The sequence below is a fragment of the Mesoplodon densirostris genome, chromosome 18 (assembly GCF_025265405.1).
Source record: "Mesoplodon densirostris isolate mMesDen1 chromosome 18, mMesDen1 primary haplotype, whole genome shotgun sequence".
Classification (NCBI taxonomy): Eukaryota; Metazoa; Chordata; class Mammalia; order Artiodactyla; family Ziphiidae; genus Mesoplodon; species Mesoplodon densirostris.
The window spans coordinates 2,833,021-2,848,962 of NC_082678.1; the positions used below are offsets into that span (position 1 = coordinate 2,833,021).

General features: G+C 44.8%; 1 protein-coding gene, 1 long non-coding RNA gene and 1 other non-coding gene across 4 annotated transcripts in view; 1 reads left to right on the plus strand and 2 right to left on the minus strand.

Annotated features, from left to right (window-relative positions):
* The window catches only part of LOC132479042 (uncharacterized), a 5,395-nt gene extending 3,618 nt beyond the window's left edge, over positions 1–1,777 (plus strand). Inside the window, exon 2 of the long non-coding RNA XR_009530447.1 lies at positions 1,058–1,777. This is a non-coding gene — a long non-coding RNA (uncharacterized LOC132479042). The remainder of the gene's footprint in view (positions 1–1,057) is intronic.
* Positions 1,778–5,335: 3,558 nt separating this feature from the next.
* Positions 5,336–8,176, minus strand: ATP5MC1 (ATP synthase membrane subunit c locus 1). 2 transcript variants are annotated; one of them, XM_060081158.1, is made up of 5 exons: positions 8,073–8,176; positions 7,439–7,486; positions 6,457–6,534; positions 5,874–6,052; positions 5,336–5,553 (listed from the first exon to the last, which is right to left on the minus strand). In XM_060081158.1, the coding sequence occupies exons 2-5, from the start codon at positions 7,475–7,477 to the stop codon at positions 5,439–5,441; spliced, it is 411 nt and encodes a 136-aa protein (XP_059937141.1). In that variant the 5' UTR covers positions 7,478–7,486; positions 8,073–8,176; the 3' UTR covers positions 5,336–5,438. The 2 variants fall into 2 exon arrangements, with proteins under 2 accessions (XP_059937141.1, XP_059937140.1); XM_060081157.1 differs by having other exon boundaries at positions 8,003–8,092.
* Positions 8,177–9,932: 1,756 nt separating this feature from the next.
* LOC132479398 (small nucleolar RNA U89) lies at positions 9,933–10,255 on the minus strand. Its single transcript, XR_009530517.1, has one exon. It is a non-coding gene; the product is annotated as a small nucleolar RNA U89 (small nucleolar RNA).
* Positions 10,256–15,942: the final 5,687 nt, after the last annotated feature.

Consider the following 15,942-nt stretch of genomic DNA (forward strand, 5'->3'; position numbering starts at 1 on the left):
GGTCAAAAGTCAACCCGTTGGGTAACCTCACACAAAGAAAAACACTACTCCATAGCTTCTCCATGGCTACAGACTGCAGAGGCCCATAGGGGGCCCATGGGGTGAGAGAACTCCTCAATGGGTCCCTTACTTATTATTGGACCATTGTTTTCAGGTACAAGGTCCATTAGAGATGGGACAATGAACAGAAAAACACTTACCTCAGATCCAGAAAAAAGAGGTTCAACCTTTGATATGTACCACTCTGCAAATATCCTCTTTGAGCTTATTTCTGCATCCATAGAATGGTGATAATTACTACCTCTCAGGGTTTTTCTGAGGATTAAGTGTGGCATTTTTAGAAGTGTTTTGCAAAGTGGTAAGCACTGTCCAAATAATTGGCACCTCACTTGCCCATGTGCCTTCTCTCCTCTGGGCCTGTGCTCATATTTTCTCTACCTGGAATACGCTTTCCCTTTATTAGGGAAAATCCTAGTTATTTAAACTCTCTAAGCTTCTATTCTTCATCAGTAATATTGATAAAATAATAGTAGCTATAAAGAAGAGATAATGTGATGATGAATGTGCACAATACCTGGCCAAAGTAAGTGTTTGATAATAATAATTATTATTATTATCTTACATTTTATTTATTTATTTTTGGCTGCATTGGGTGGCTTCTCTTATTGTGGGGCATGGGCTCTGGGTGTGTGGGCTCAGTAGTTGTGGCACATGGGCTTAGTTGCTCCGTGGCATGTGGGATCTTCCCGGACCAGGGCTCAAACCCGTGTCCTCTGCCTTGGCAGGCAGATTCTTAACCACTGTGCCACTGGGGAAGCCCTACTTTTTATTTTAGTGGTTTGGTTACTCATCTGTCTAGCTACTACATATGACATCCTCTAGGGCAGTAAGCATGGAGCACCTATCTTGTATCTCCAGGACCTGACATTCAGTGAGTATTGCAGAAATGGTAAACACAATGGAAGTGAAGACATTGTAGCCAGTTGCCCTTCCCCTGGCCACGGATCTTTAAGATTTCACCTCCTCTTCCTCAGAAATGCCTGTTTTCTTTCCAAAGGGCTGGCCAAGCTTGTACAAAGAATCTTCAACTCAAGGTCTAAAGGGCTGCAGCTGCTTGAAGGACCAGCTCACCAACCCCCAAGGGAACTCCAGAAGGCCTCTAAACTGGGAAGAGGAAGGACCAGGGAGAGGCTGGCAGAACTTTGTGAACTGGCATTGCTTAGTCCAGTGCTCACTGACTTTTTCAAGGCAACACCTGGCTGCTTTTCCCTGGCAACTTGGCCAGAGGGCAAGAGTGTGCCTTCTGGAGCCACTCCCATGGCCTCTGGGGATGGATGATACAACCAAGCTGTCTTCCGACAGGAAACTGGATCCAACCCTCTCTCTCCTCCCCAGCACGCTGGACTGCATTGAGCCATCTCTTAGTGCAGCAAAGTTTGGTAGCACCTTGCTCATGGCAACCTGGAAAGCACTCTCCCCCAAGACAGAGACCAGCAAGTATCCTGGAGTTCAGGTCACTGCTGTGCTTCAACCCTCTAAACAGATACATCGTGAAGATCCTTCTCCCCTTCCCCAAGGTCCTGTGTCCCCCTGCTCTCTGGAGCAGTCCTTCCCCTCCAGGGCCTAGCCTTTCGTCTTGGGCTCAGTGCCAGGAATAGATGAAGAGTTCCCACCCAGGTCACAAATTGGGGGCTAAAAGGAAAAATCAGAACTTGGACTGGGTGTTGGAGGCTTCTGATTATAAGTAATAATAGCTATATTAAAATTTTTAATAATACATGTATTATGTGTTATCTCATTACATATCTCAATACATCTTTATATTACATATATCATTAATACTGTACATGTATATTAAAAAATACTGTACATATATATATTACATATATTATCATTATTTGCATACACTTACCTGTATTATCTTACTTTGTTGTCACAATCACTATGAATTGTTCTCATCCCCATTTTAGAGATGGGGAAATCAAGGCTCAAGGGAGATAATTAACTTCATAGTTAGGAAATGGCAGGGCTGAGATTTGCACTCCCCTCTAACTCCCAAGTTCATGGTCTTTGCCACCTTGCTGAACTCTTAAGGCAGTGGTTACTCAGTGTTTTTTTGGTCATTACCCCTCTCCCAAGAACAGTGCACCTCTGTATGCACTCACAAATATTTTGCGGTAAGCAAAATGGTCCCATCCATGGGCCGTAGAGCTTAGATAAGAATCTCAATGGTCAGGTTCGTGCCCTGGTCTGGGAAGATCCCACACGCCGCGGAGCAACTAGGCCCGTGAGCCACAACTACTGAGCCTGCGCGTCCGGAGCCTGTGCTCCGCAACAAGGGAGGCCGCAATAGTGAGAGGCCCGCGTACCGCGATGAAGAGTGGCCCCCACTTGCCACAACTAGAGATAGCCCTCCCACAGAAACGAAGACCCAACACAGCAAAAATAAATAAAAATAAAATTAATAAACTCCTACCCCCAACATCTAAAAAAAAAAAAAAAAAAGAATCTCAATGGTAATGGACTAACTGCCTGCTTGGGGGTGGGAGCACATTCTCTTTCTCTTTTTTTTTCCTGATATTTGTTTATTTATTTGGCTGCTCCTAGTTGTGGCACTTGGGATCTTTTAGTTGCAGCATGCGGGACCTAGTTCCCTGACCAGGGATCGAACCTGGGCCCCCTGCATTGGGAGTGCGGAGTCTTAGCCACTGGACCACCAGGGAAGTCCCGCACATTCTCTCTTGACTCTAGAGTTCCATGGGCCCACCAACCACATTGCCAACCCTGCTGATTTGGATTTGAAAGCCCAGCAATTCCAAAGCTGTTTGGAACCCATGATGAAGGGAAATTCTTACCAGCCCCTTGGGAAAAAAATAGGTTCCTGGAGCTTCACAGGAAGGAAAAGGTAACCATCTTCCCTGGGAGCTGCTCCTTGATTACCACCAAAGGGTAGTGACCTGGCAAGGATGCCAGCCTGACATCCCAAAAGGTCACTGCAGTCCATTTGCATAACAGTTAATGTAACTGTAATATAACTGTATAATATAACATAACCAGTTAATCCATTGCTCCCTTGGTGATACCTCAGCTGCCACTTCAACCTCAGTCTGATTCCTTCTCTTTGGCCCCAAGATTCCTGGGCTCTGCTTCAGGTTCTATCACTGGGTTGCTGTGGACAATCTTGAGAGTTACTTAAGGTGAACAGACTAAGAGGACAAGTAGCAGGTTACAGTAGACCAACAGTCCTCAACTGGGAGTGATTTTGCCCCAGAACTAGGAGACATTTGTCAATATCTTACATTTGGCAATTGGTTGTCACAACTGGGGGAGGGGAGGTTGCCACTGGCATCTAGTGGGTAGAGACTAGGAAGTTGCTAAACATTATCAGACAATGATTTATCTGGCCGGGAATGTGCCAAGGGTGAGCGATCCTGTGGAAGAAGACCACCATGATTGTTGAATGTCAGGTGGTCTCGGATTGAAATCGTTGCCCTGCTGTATGATCTTGAGCATGTCACTGAATCTTGGATGAGTCACACAGTGATTAGAACACAGGTTCTGGAGTTTGAATCCCAGCTTCACTAACCAGCCGTATGGCCTTCACAGGATTCCTCACCTCTCTGAATCTCCCTCATTTTCCTTCCTTATAGAATGACTTATTTCATAGGGAGGTTGAAGTTATTCCTTGAAAATGCTTACCACCATGCCTGACATACAAGTGCTCAAGTGTTAGCTCATGTTATTACAACCAACACTAGCCTCCTTGCTTTTCCTCTTCTATAGCACATAGCTTCTCTACCCACATATTCAATAACGTATGGCATTGTTCAGTATTGTTTCCACTCTTGATTTTTCAGCATTCCCCAAGACTCCTAGGAGGATGCTTAACACCTAAATACCCGCATAACTATCTTTATTTGTTTATTTTTGGCTGCGGTGGATCTTCATTGCTGCGTGCGGGCTTTCTCTAGTTGCGGCGAGTGGGGGCTACTCTGTTGTAGTGTGCGGGCTCCCCATTGTGGTGGCTTCTCTTGTTGCGGAATATGGGCTCTAGGCGTGCGGGCTTCAGTCGTTGCAGCACGCGGGCTCAGTAGTTGCTGCTCGCGGGCTCTAGAGCGCAGGCTCAGTAGTTGTGGCACACGGGCTTAGCAGCTCCGTGGCATGTGGAATCTTCCCGGACCAGGGCTTGCACCGGTGTCCCCTGCATTGGCAGGCGGATTCTTAACCACTACGCCACCAGGGAAGTCCCATAACTGTCTTTAAGTTGCACTAAATTGAATCCATCCTTATTGACTCACATCTTTTGGGGTTTTAACCCTACTAGCTGCCCTTCTGTTGGAAGGTGTCAAAAATTATTAGAAATTTTGTTTTGGTTTCACTAGCTCAGAGTTTTGCAAAAAGTTGAAGTATCGGGTTTTCAAAAAATGGGTCCCATATTTGAGACAGACCATGCCTACTAGCACCCCCGAGTTCGTTCTGTGGATGTATCAGCTTAGCTTTCTCTTACCTGGGTTATCAGTCCCACGTCAGGCCAAGTGGGGGGCACCCGCTGGGCACAGACTGAGAGCACAGGATGATACCGTGAGGAGCTCTCTAAGCAATTCAGTAGTTGGTTCACCACCCCGTACCCCCCCAGACACCCTTTTCATCCCTAGCAAAGCTAAGATTGTAAATTCTCCAAGAACACAGACCATGTCCCTCATCTGCTTTATTCAAGAACATTTAGGCACTCTAAGAAAGGAAATGAAACTTACAGGTGTAGCTAAGTGCAGGGAGGTGGAGGCCCACCTCCAACTCTAACATGCTATGCAACTTCTTTGGGACGAAGTTTCCCTATCTGTGCCACCTTAATTGTGTGGCCAAAATGAAAACAGATGGCACAGCACAGCAGGTGAAGGTTTAGGCTGGCCCGAGGTGTGTGTGGGGGGGGAATCTCCAACGCTGCCACTTTCCAGCTCTGTGATGATGGACAAGTTATTTTGCTTCCCTAAGCCTCAGTTCCCTCATTTGCAGAACAGGTATAATAACTGCACTTACAATTCATAGCGTTGCTGAGATAAAAAATGCAAAACACTTGGTAAAGAGCTTGGTGCAAAGTAAGCCCCTCAAAAATGTTACATATTATTACAGTCAATTTGAAGGGAAAAAAGCACCAGTTATCATTAGTCAAATCCATGTTCCCTCCCGTGGGAGATGTTATTACAGTCATGGCAGTGCTACTTCTCAGCCCTGAGGAGTTCCTGATCACCAGTGGCTGACCCAATCCCACTTCCTCGTCCCACCTTTCTATGAAGGCCCTCCCCAAGGGCAAAGGACAGAGGCGCAGGCCTATGAGTTTAGAGAAACATTGTGTTTAATGGTAAAGCTCAGCATACTCTAGCACCGGGCACGGCCTGGAGTCGAAGCAGCAGGGGTGGATAGGTGACCTCCATGGAGCCTCACATGGCAAAGAGGATGAGGAAGGCGACCATCAAACAGAAGAGCCCCATAGCCTCAGACAGGGCAAAGCCCAGAATGGCGTAGGAGAAGAGCTGCTGCTTCAGAGACGGGTTCCTGCCGGGGACAGAGACAGGGAAAGGAAGGGGTGAGGGTGTGGGTCATGGGTGGTGGCGGAGGACTCGAGTAGGTTAGGTGAACGGAGAGTGCTGAAACTGGGAGAGGGCCTCGCTTGCATATACCCTGGGGATTGGACAGGCAAGCAGAGTACCAACACGGTAAGTTGAAGTGAGCCAGGTTGGAAACTTATATTTAAAGTCTGAGCCAACAGGAGGTAGATGACATCAACACAAAGCTAGAAGGATCTCCTCCTGAGGTTTCCTCCAAATAAGATGGAATTTATAGTAGAAGATGCTCTAGGCCACCCCACCACTTACCTGGCATAGCCAATAATCAGACTGCCAAACACTGTTCCAATGCCGGCCCCTGAACCAGCCACACCAACTGTAGCGGCCCCAGCACCGATAAACTTGGCCGCCGTGTCAATGTCCCGGAAGACAACAGTGGTCCGGAACTGCCGCCTGGCCACCGGGAGTGGGACGCTGCTGCAGGAAGGCTGGAAGGGGCGGGAGAGAGAGGGAAGCAGAGAAGGAAAGAGAGGAAGAAGGGAGGTAGTGAGGCTCAAGGACAGGCGGCCGACTCCACCCCTCACCCCGCCCACCTGAGCTCGGAAATGGTTGGCAAGCTCTGGGCCAGTACAGAACGCTCAGACTGCAGAGCGTGCTTGGAATGAGTCTTAGGGTCCGTTTCCAGACAGGACTAGGGAACTTTCGTGGGCTTCATGAAAACCCAATTTCACTTTCGCAAGTCTGTCACCTACAATGCTCACCTTGAGGTACTTAGAACTGTTAAAGCACCACAGATTCTCGGACTCTCCTCCCACTATGGCCTAAAGGCAACTGAACAAACTTAAAGGAACGTAGTCTGGGGAAATGCTTAAGAGGGCCCAATCTCCTTTACCTGTTCAGATGGGATCTCTGGCCTACTCAGGAAGCAGGCAGACACAGGCCTGCTCAGACCCCTGGTACAAGAGCGGATCTATAAAATCAGAAAGACACACTTCTCCAAATCAGGCAAGAAATCAAAACAAAACAAAAAATCCCCCTAACTGCTGAGCTTCAGTCAAAAATGACTACAAATATTATAAATAAAACAAGTCCAAGGCGGTTCAAGGTCAATTAATGTATTACGGTTGCTACCACGTATGCCCACACCAGAGACAGCTGTCCTGAGACCCTGGTGTAATCAGCAGTGGCAACCCTTCCATTTAAAACTGGGTGACAAAGTTCACTTCTATGAGCACAGCCCTTAATCAATATCCCAGAATGGGAAAAAAAAAAAAAAAAAAAAACACCACACACTAACATCACACCAAGTACAGGAAGGCTTTGTACCCAGACCACCAAAGGAATCAGAAGGGGAAAATCTTATTTTGCTAAAACTGTAAGTCACTGTTACACACCCAGTAAGCCTGGTGAGGCTCCTGAAACAGTCACCTCAGCAGAGACTCCTGTAACAAGGCTCTCTTGAACTATTTATTTCAAGAAATATAACGTAGCAGTTGTGAAACTTGGTCGAACATCAGAATCACCTGGGGAGTTCTAAAACAAAATACAAATGCATGGATTCCACTCCCATAGGGTGCAGCCTGGGCATCAGGATTTTTAAAAGCTCCCCAGATGATTCCAATGTACAGCCAATGTTGAAAATCACTGTTTCAATGGGCTAACTATGGCCAAGTCAGACTGGGGGTAAAGGTCAGACCCAGACTCTGACCACATTCCAAAGCCAAGATCGCTTGGTTTACAGGGGTTAACTGCATCCATCCTACTGCTTCGCTAAAGGGGCAACATCATCAGAATGCCAAGCTCCTCTCAGTTCATTCATTAAACACTGATGGTTCCCACACCTGGCGCTAGAGCACCCGGGAGCCGCAGCTTACCAGAGCAGGAGGAATGAGTAGTGCCCCGGTGGTCTGCATTTTTTCGGTCTGCAGAGGAAAAAAAAAAAAAATCCACTGACAGCCTGGTTGTTTGCTTACAGTCGCGACCCTCGGTCGCGTCCCCTTCACCCCGCCCGTCCTCCCTGGACCACGCTCTTCCTCGAACCATGCCCCAGCTGAGGAGACCATTAGAGGTCAGAGGGACAGCGCAAATTCCCTCTCCACCACTTTCAGCGCGACAGGTCTGCAAAGGAAGGTCACGGAGATCGGAAGTAAAGGAAGGAGGCCCGAGCCCCAGCAGGGAAATGATACCCAAAGAGGATGATCTGCCGGGAAGACTGGGGAGGCAGAAAGTAGGCAGGTGCCGTTTAGGGTCCTGCCCATTTCACACAGCAGTCCACGGCCTGCCTCAGCCGGGACAGTAGATTGCTCATTACCGTTGGTAGTTAACATTAATTGTTAAGGTTACAGACGGCCATTGCCTTTCCCGGCCCTAGGGGCAAATGCCCCACCACACAACCCAGCCACATCCCTGCCGATTGCTGGCTTTCGGCCCCAGGTCACCTGCACTCTCACTGCCCTGCTGCCCCTGCTCGGAACACAGCGCTCGCCCGGCTCAAGGTGACTGACTCACCTCCGGGCTTTAGCTCTAGGACTCAGCGCTCAGCTCCCTGGCCCACGTGTCCGGGGGTCCCCCCACTCTCATTGGCCGCAATCCCCCCGCGCCCTCATTGGTTAACATCCTCGAGTCCTCCTTTCTTATTGGTCTTCCGCAGCTTCTTCCTCTCTCTCCACAGGAGCTTCGTGGCAGTTCCCGCCTCCGTACGGGCAAAGGCGGGGTTTTCCTCCGAGATCTGGCTTCCGATTGGCCGATCCCTGAAGGGCTCGATCACAGAGTCGGCTTGACTCAGAGGTTCTATAACCTCCCGCACAAAATGGCGGCCAAGGTGGAAAGCAGCAGAAAAAGGCGTGGGAGAGATGACCGGTCGCCTTACGCAGACAGACACATGACCTTGGACCTTAGCCTTCATTCGAGCGCTCGGGCCCTGAGGCGCGTTGCATGTTGGGATTTGTAGTCGGGTCAGAGGCCCTAAGGGAGGCTGAGATCCCGCGAGACGTTTCTCCCCTGGCTGGGAGAGCCAATGCCTTTGCAGCAACTCCCGCCCTAGTGTTTTGTGGGAGGTTTGCTTCCGCCAAGAAGCGTAAAGGCTACCTGCCTCCATGTAAGCTCGCTAGTGGGCGAGCGCAACGTTGTGGGCCTCTGCCAGTGTTGAGCAGCCATGAGCTAGCAACCAGTAGTTTGTTTGCTTGTTTTTTTAAAGTATTCTTGTATTGTTAAAAACAACATTCCAAGGACAAAACACGTAACACCCTGATACAGAAACAAGCAAAGGATGGGAAACAGGCAGAAGAAATATAAATTGAAGGGAAGAATCTTAAACTAAATTATACAAAGAAATAGAAGTTTAAACTCAACTTTTCTCACTAAATCAAAAAGCAGAGTTCTTTTTACTAATGTGAGCCAGGCACTTAGGTACTGCTGCTGAGAAGTATGAATTAGAACATTTCTTGAAAGTGATTTGGTAACGTTTGTTGAAAGGTTTTGAATGGTCCATCCTCTCTGACTCAGAAATTCTCGAGGAATTGAGAGCCTTTAAACTCTCTATCCTCTTTGACCCAGAATGTCACTCATAGAAATCGGTCTTGAAGAAAAAAAACAGAAATGCAAAGATTCTCTTCAAAGGATGTACATTGCAGAATTTGTTGAAATTGGAAACAAGTAAATGGTAAACGGTTAAATAAATTGTGATATTTTCACTTGATGAAATAAGCAGATATTGTAAATTTCCTTCCTTCCTCCCCTTTCTTTCTTTTTTTTTCAGCTTAAGTAATAAAAATTTATTAAGAATTCCTGGGGTGGTGGTTGTGGCTTCCCAACCTAAAGAGAGGAACAACCAACACTAGGAAATCACTGAGAAATCACAGAGTCCCCACACCCCTGGCCAACATAGGGAGGAAAGTCATTCCCCTGAAAATGGGTCAGTTCTCATTATTCCAAGAAGTGTTGGGAGGACAGATGCTGAGGAGACCATCACATGTTGCTGGGGGCAGGGTGGGTGTGTGCTGGACCCCGAACTCGCTCCTCAAAAACCAGGGGAGAAACAGATCCACTTCTTCTCTGGGAGCCGAGTTCTGGGTCACCAGGCTTATTTCTTACCCTTGATGAGGTTGTCACTTCCCTGGGTGTAGGGAAGTGACCTACACTTCATGCTGTAGGTTCAGCACAAGGCTATCAGCAGTGAGATAGATACGATTCTGTGATGTGGCAATTGTCTTGGAGATGTTCTGTGCTGCCCAGATCTTGTGCAGTTTTAATGTAGCCTGGGTTCTTGCTCAGTGCTTCTTCGAGGTGAGCATGGTGGGTTCAACAAGACCAAGTCTCAACCCCTGATCCCACCCTTACTACCCCCCTCACGCCAGCCATCCTCTGGGCTCTCAGATCCAAGGTTGCATTAAGGTGGCTCGTGCTTAGCCCTACTTTGGTCCCTACCTGTGAACCCTCCCTGTAGGCAGCTGCCAGGAACAGGAGGTAGCATGAGAAACTGAGGCAAGGCCAGTAAAACCATGTTTCTGGTTTTATGTTGTTTTTTTTTTTGCGGTACGCGGGCCCCTCACTGTTGTGGCCTCTCCCGCTGCGGAGCACAGGCTCCGGACGCGCAGGCTTGGCGGCCATGGCTCACGGGCCCAGCCACTCCGCGGCACGTGGGATCTTCCCGGACTGGGGCAGGAACCCGTATCCCCTGCATTGGCAGGCGGACTCTCAACCACTGCGCCACCAGGGAAGCCCTGGTTTTATGTTTTATATTGAGAAAATTTTCATGATGTAAGACAAATTTTGAAGATTTAAATGCAGAGCTGTATAGCATTGTGAAAAAAATGGAAAAAAGATTAAAAAGAAAATAAAACAATATTAATAGTTAATTCAGTATGGTATAATAAGGATTTATATTTTTATGAGTATGTATTAGTTTTTTTTTTTTTTTTGGTTGTGTTGGGTGTTCGTTGCTGCACGGGTGGGCTTCCTCTAGTTGCGGTGAGCAGGGGCTACTCTTTGTTGCAGTGCACAGGTTTCTCATTGTGGTGGCTTCTCTTGTTGCAGAGCATGGGCTCTAGGCGTGCGGGATTCAGTAGTTGTGGCATGCAGGCTCAGTAGTTGTGGCTCGCAGGCTCTAGAGCACAGGCTCAGTAGTTGTGGTGCATGGGCTTAGTTGCTCTGTGGCATGTAGGATCTTCCTGGACCAGAGCTCGAACCCGTGTCCCCTGCATTAGCAGGCAGTTTCTTAACCACTGCGCCACCAGGGAAGTCCCCTGGCAGGCAGATTCTTAACCACTGTGCCCCCAGGGAAGTCCCTGTATAATATTTATAATAGCAATATAGTAACAATTATGCTAATCTGGAAAGTCTGAACTTTGGACTCTTAGAAAAAATATTTTAAGATCGAGGTTTAAGGTATCCTGCTGGAATGGTACAATGGAAAGAATGTGGAGTTTTGAAATCACACAGACTTGAGTTCCTATCATGGCTCTATCATATAACTAGATATGTCTGTCTCTGAGCAGATTACCACATCTCTTTTGGCTTTAGTGTAATAAGCTACCATTTACTGAGGCCTCACCATACGGCAAACATTGGATTAGGTGCATTCACCTGTTATATGATTTAAGCTTGACAACAGCCTTTTAAGTGGATATTATTATCCCCATTTTACAGATTACCCCCATGTTACAGAGCATCTTTTTTCCAGTTTGGCATATTTGGTAAGAGGTAAAGTCAGTATGTGGACCCAGGTCGGTCTGGGTCCAAAGTGCTTAACCATCAGCTCTTGAGTCTCCCTAAAACTGGGGAACCTGTAAAACAGAGTTAATACTACTTACCTTATAGAAATATGAGACAAACTACATGCCAGGCATAGGTTGGTGTTTGGTGAGTAGTCCCTGTCTGTTACTACTCTAGGACACGTTATGTTTTCGTGTGGAAATCCCTCACTTTGTCTACGTGTTTTAATTTTCTTTTTCACATCCAGATTTGTCACATAGCTCTTCTCCTAGCTTAACTTCAACATCGTCAAGTTTATCCTGTGACCTGCTGGAACTCAGGTGTTTCAGTGCCATGTTTAGGACATGAATTTTGGAGTTAAGTAAGCAGGATTCACATCCTGCCAATGCCACTTACTGCTGTGTGGTTTGGGGCAAGGCTCTTAACCTCTCTAGTGCTCCGTCATCACCTATAAAAAGGAGGTACCCCCTTTTCAACAGAATTGTTATGAGTAAATGAGATAGTACATGTAGAGGTGCTCCTTTAAGTACTGAAGTACAAAGTACTGGCAAACCAGGAGAGGCTGTGGGAGGTGGAAGGAGGTTAGGAAACCTCAAACCCAGACCTGACACCTTGGGGGTTGTACTAGCTGGCTTGGAGGAGACCCAAAAACTTCTGTGGGAACTCTGAGAGGATTCCTGAGTAGGCAAAAAAGCTTTTTTCTTATGGTTACAAAATGATTTCTTAGAGATATATTTTCTTATTGAGGTATAGTTGACTTATAATGTTGTGTTAGTTTCAGGTGTACAGCACAGTGATTTGGTCATATATATATATATATATATATATATATATATATATATTCTTTTTCAGATTCTTTTCTCCTATAGATTACTACAAAATATTGGGTATACAGTAGGTCTTTGTTGGTTATCTATTTTGGTTTGTATATGTTAATCCCAAACTCCTAGTTATCCCTCCTCCCTACTTTACCCTTTGGTAACCATAAGTTTGTTTTCTATCTGTGGGTCTCTTTATGCTTTGTAAATAAGTTCATTTGTATGGCAAAAAACCTTTTGATGAAGGTGGCAAAGGGCAAACTTGTGGATAATAATACCAGCAGGTCCCTCTTTCCAAAGGCATTTCTGACTCCTCAAATCTACCTCTTCCACCCAGAGTCGTATCTCAGATCGTCTCGCTTTTCCTCTTCCTTTTCACTCTTCCTTTAGGAATTCAGTTTCACTCTTCCTTTAGGAATTCAGTTCAACAAACATTTTTGATCACCTAACAGCTCCAAGCAGTGCACTTGGTGCTGGGGGTACACAGATGAATAGAACCAGTTTCCACACTAAGGAAACTCAGTTAACAAGAAAATAAATAGGCAAATAAATACTAAGAACTAGTATCTTAATGAGCACTACAAGAAAACTTCCTGCAAAGTACAGAGAAGGGAGGTGGAGAGAACCAAGGAAGAACTTTTTGGAAAAAAATTCTGGGCTGAGCTTTGAGGATAAACATATGTTAGCTAGATATATCAAGGGAGAGAGTGAGAATGCATGAAGATATTCCAGGCAGAGTGAATGAGATGTAGAAACCCAGGAGAGTTGGTGTGGCCAATTTTAGACTGATCAGTCATGGCCATGGGACAGCAGAAATATGACGGCTATACGCCATTTCCGGCAATATGGCCAGACTAAGTATTCTGAAAATCCTCCTGCCACATCCTGCCACAACACCTAAAAATGCTATATAAATATAGCACACATATTTTAAAATGCATAGCCTTGTTTCTGACAGCTAAAAGAAAATATATTCTATATTATACCCAAATTACCAATTTCCCACAATCTGAAAAAAATACCTCCTCTGCCAAATGACCCAGGTGGTGATGATATATTCTGTAACAACAGTAGTAACAAATATAAAGGAAGGTTTTTTTTTTTGGGTGGGGGTAGCTTTGGGCATAGATTATTCATGGTGATAAATCCTAGCTTTTAAATGCATAGCTGAGCTCACAAGAAAGTAACAAGAGTCCCTAAGGACCCAAAAGAAAGAGAGAACATAAAATTAGAGCAGTAAACATGTAATATTAAACTGAAGCTGCCATGACTGGGAATATAGTGGGATAGGGAAAGGGGTATCAGTGGCAGCAATTAAGTGGCTTGACTTTTAATCGCCCATGGGGACAGAAGGATTTGGGGTCTGTATAAAATAAGGAATTAAAATTGAAATTTCCAGATAAACCTAAGATCCTCAAAAGGCTACACCCTTTGAAGGGTGGACTTCAAATGTGGACTATTATCCACAGGGAGGTAACAGTGAAGCTTGTGTGCCTATTCCTGGCTCTCAGTGGGAAAAGAAAAACAAACAAACACACAAAAACTTTCCTGAGAATTTATAGTGACAGGACTATATCTTGGGTTTTGGATTCAAATCTATACCCTGGGTCCAGGAATGTCCAGGCTAAGGAACTGATATTGAAAGCCGTTCTAGACAGGGGATGTCCCTGGAATGAAACAATGTAAAACTCCTCTGGACCCATGCAGAATTCTCACCATAACTGAAACGTAATCTCCATAAAGAAACAATCCACAATGAGCGAGGACCAGCAAACATAACAAACAGCAAGAATTTCAGATAACACAATATTCAGATTGCAACTCAACTATAAAAGAGGCAGTAAAGTGTAGTGATTAAGAATAAACCCAGACTGCCAGGCATTCCAGTCAAGGTATTCTACTTACTATCCAGGTGATCTCGGGCAAGGTGACTAAGTTCTCTGTGCCTCCATTTCCTTATACAGGGTTGTTATGAGGATTAAATGAATTAATATTTATAAAGCACCTAGAACGGTGCTTGGCAAATAGTGTCACAGATGCATTTGTCATTATTTAAAACTAAGTATGCTTACAATGATTAGGAGCATAAGAAAAAATCAAGATGGTATAAAAAAGAACTTGCAGATTTGAAAAAGAAATAAATGGGAGGTGAGAGGGATAAATTAGGAGTGATCAAAAACATATTAAGTGCTGTTAAGTGATCAAAAACATATACACACTACAATATATATAAAATAGGTAACCAACAAAGATCTACTACTGTATAGCATAGGGAGCTATACTCAATATTTTATAATAACCTATAAGGGAAAAGAATATATATATACATATGACTGAATCACTGTGCTGTACACCTGAAACTAACATAACACTGTAAATCAACTATACTTCAGTAAAAAGAAAAAATAAGTAAATAATAAATGAATAAATAAATAATAAAAAAGAAATGAACAAAGAAAAAGAAATAAATGAAACAAAAAATGAAAAATAGGGCTTCCCTGGTGGTGCAGTGGTTGAGAGTCCGCCTGCCGATGCAGGGGACATGGGTTTGTGTCCCTGTCCAGGAAGATCCCACATGCTGCGGAGCGGCTGGGCCCGTGAGCCATGGCTGCTGAACCTGCGCGTCCGGAGCCTGTGCTCCGCAACGGGAGAGGCCACAACAGTGAGAGGCCCGTGTACCAAAAAAAAAATATATATATAGTACTTGAAGTTAAGAAAAAACTTAATGGATAGGTTAAACAAAAGATTAATGAGAGCTGAAGGAAAAGTTAGCAAACTGGAAAACAGGTTTGAGAAAATTATTCATATTGAAGCACAAAGAAATAAAAGATCAAAAATATGAAAAGGAGGTTAAGGGCCATGGAGGGTAAAATGAGAGCTAACATCCACCTAATTAGAATATTAGAAGGAGAGAACAGAGAGAATGGGAAATAATAAGTATTGAAATATAATGGTTGAGACGTTTACAGACTGATAAAAAACATGAATCCTATAGTTTAGAAGTCTCAACAAATCCCAAGTAGGATAGCTATAAAAAAAGAAAAATCCCATTTTCCGTTTTAGTCAAACTACAGACCACTCTACAAAGAGAAGATATTAAAAGTTACCACAAAGAAAAACAATTTGTCTACAATAGAAAGTTTCACTGAGAAGGTAATATTTGAAAAAGTATTGAAGGAGGGGCAATAAGGTATGAGGCTATCTGGGGGAAACATGTTCCAGGCAGAAAGAACAGCAAGTGCTGTGGAAGAAGAATGATAAACACATTCTAGGAATAGACACGTTTGAATAGAGAGGAGGGAGCAAGAAGGAGTATCACTGGAGATGTAATCAGAGAGATACTGGTGGTGGGAGAGGAGGGCTTGTAAATGTTAGCTTTATAAGAATTTTGACTTTTACTCTGAATGAAATGGTGACTCATTAGAGGGTTTTGAGTACAGGAGTGACATAGTCTGACTTCTGTTTTAAAAGGGTAATTCTGAGAAAATAGTACTGACCAGGATAGGCAGGGACTCCAGTTGGAGGTTATTGTAATAATCTAGATGAGAGATGATGTGGCTTGGACCAAGACGGTAGCAGTGGAAGTGGTAAGAAATGGTAGGATTCTGGTTTTATTTTAAAAGTAGAGACAACAATTGCTATGAATGGATGATGAGAATGAGAGAATGAGAGCAATTAAGAATGACTCCATGGTCTGTACCTTGAAGAGCTGGAATAATGGAGTTGGCATTAACTGAGATAAGGTTTGACTATGTTTAGAGCAGGATTGTTTTGGGAAAGTGGGATTAGGATTTCAATTTTACCATATTAAGTTTGAGGTGACTGTTATACATTCAAGGGAGGACAAA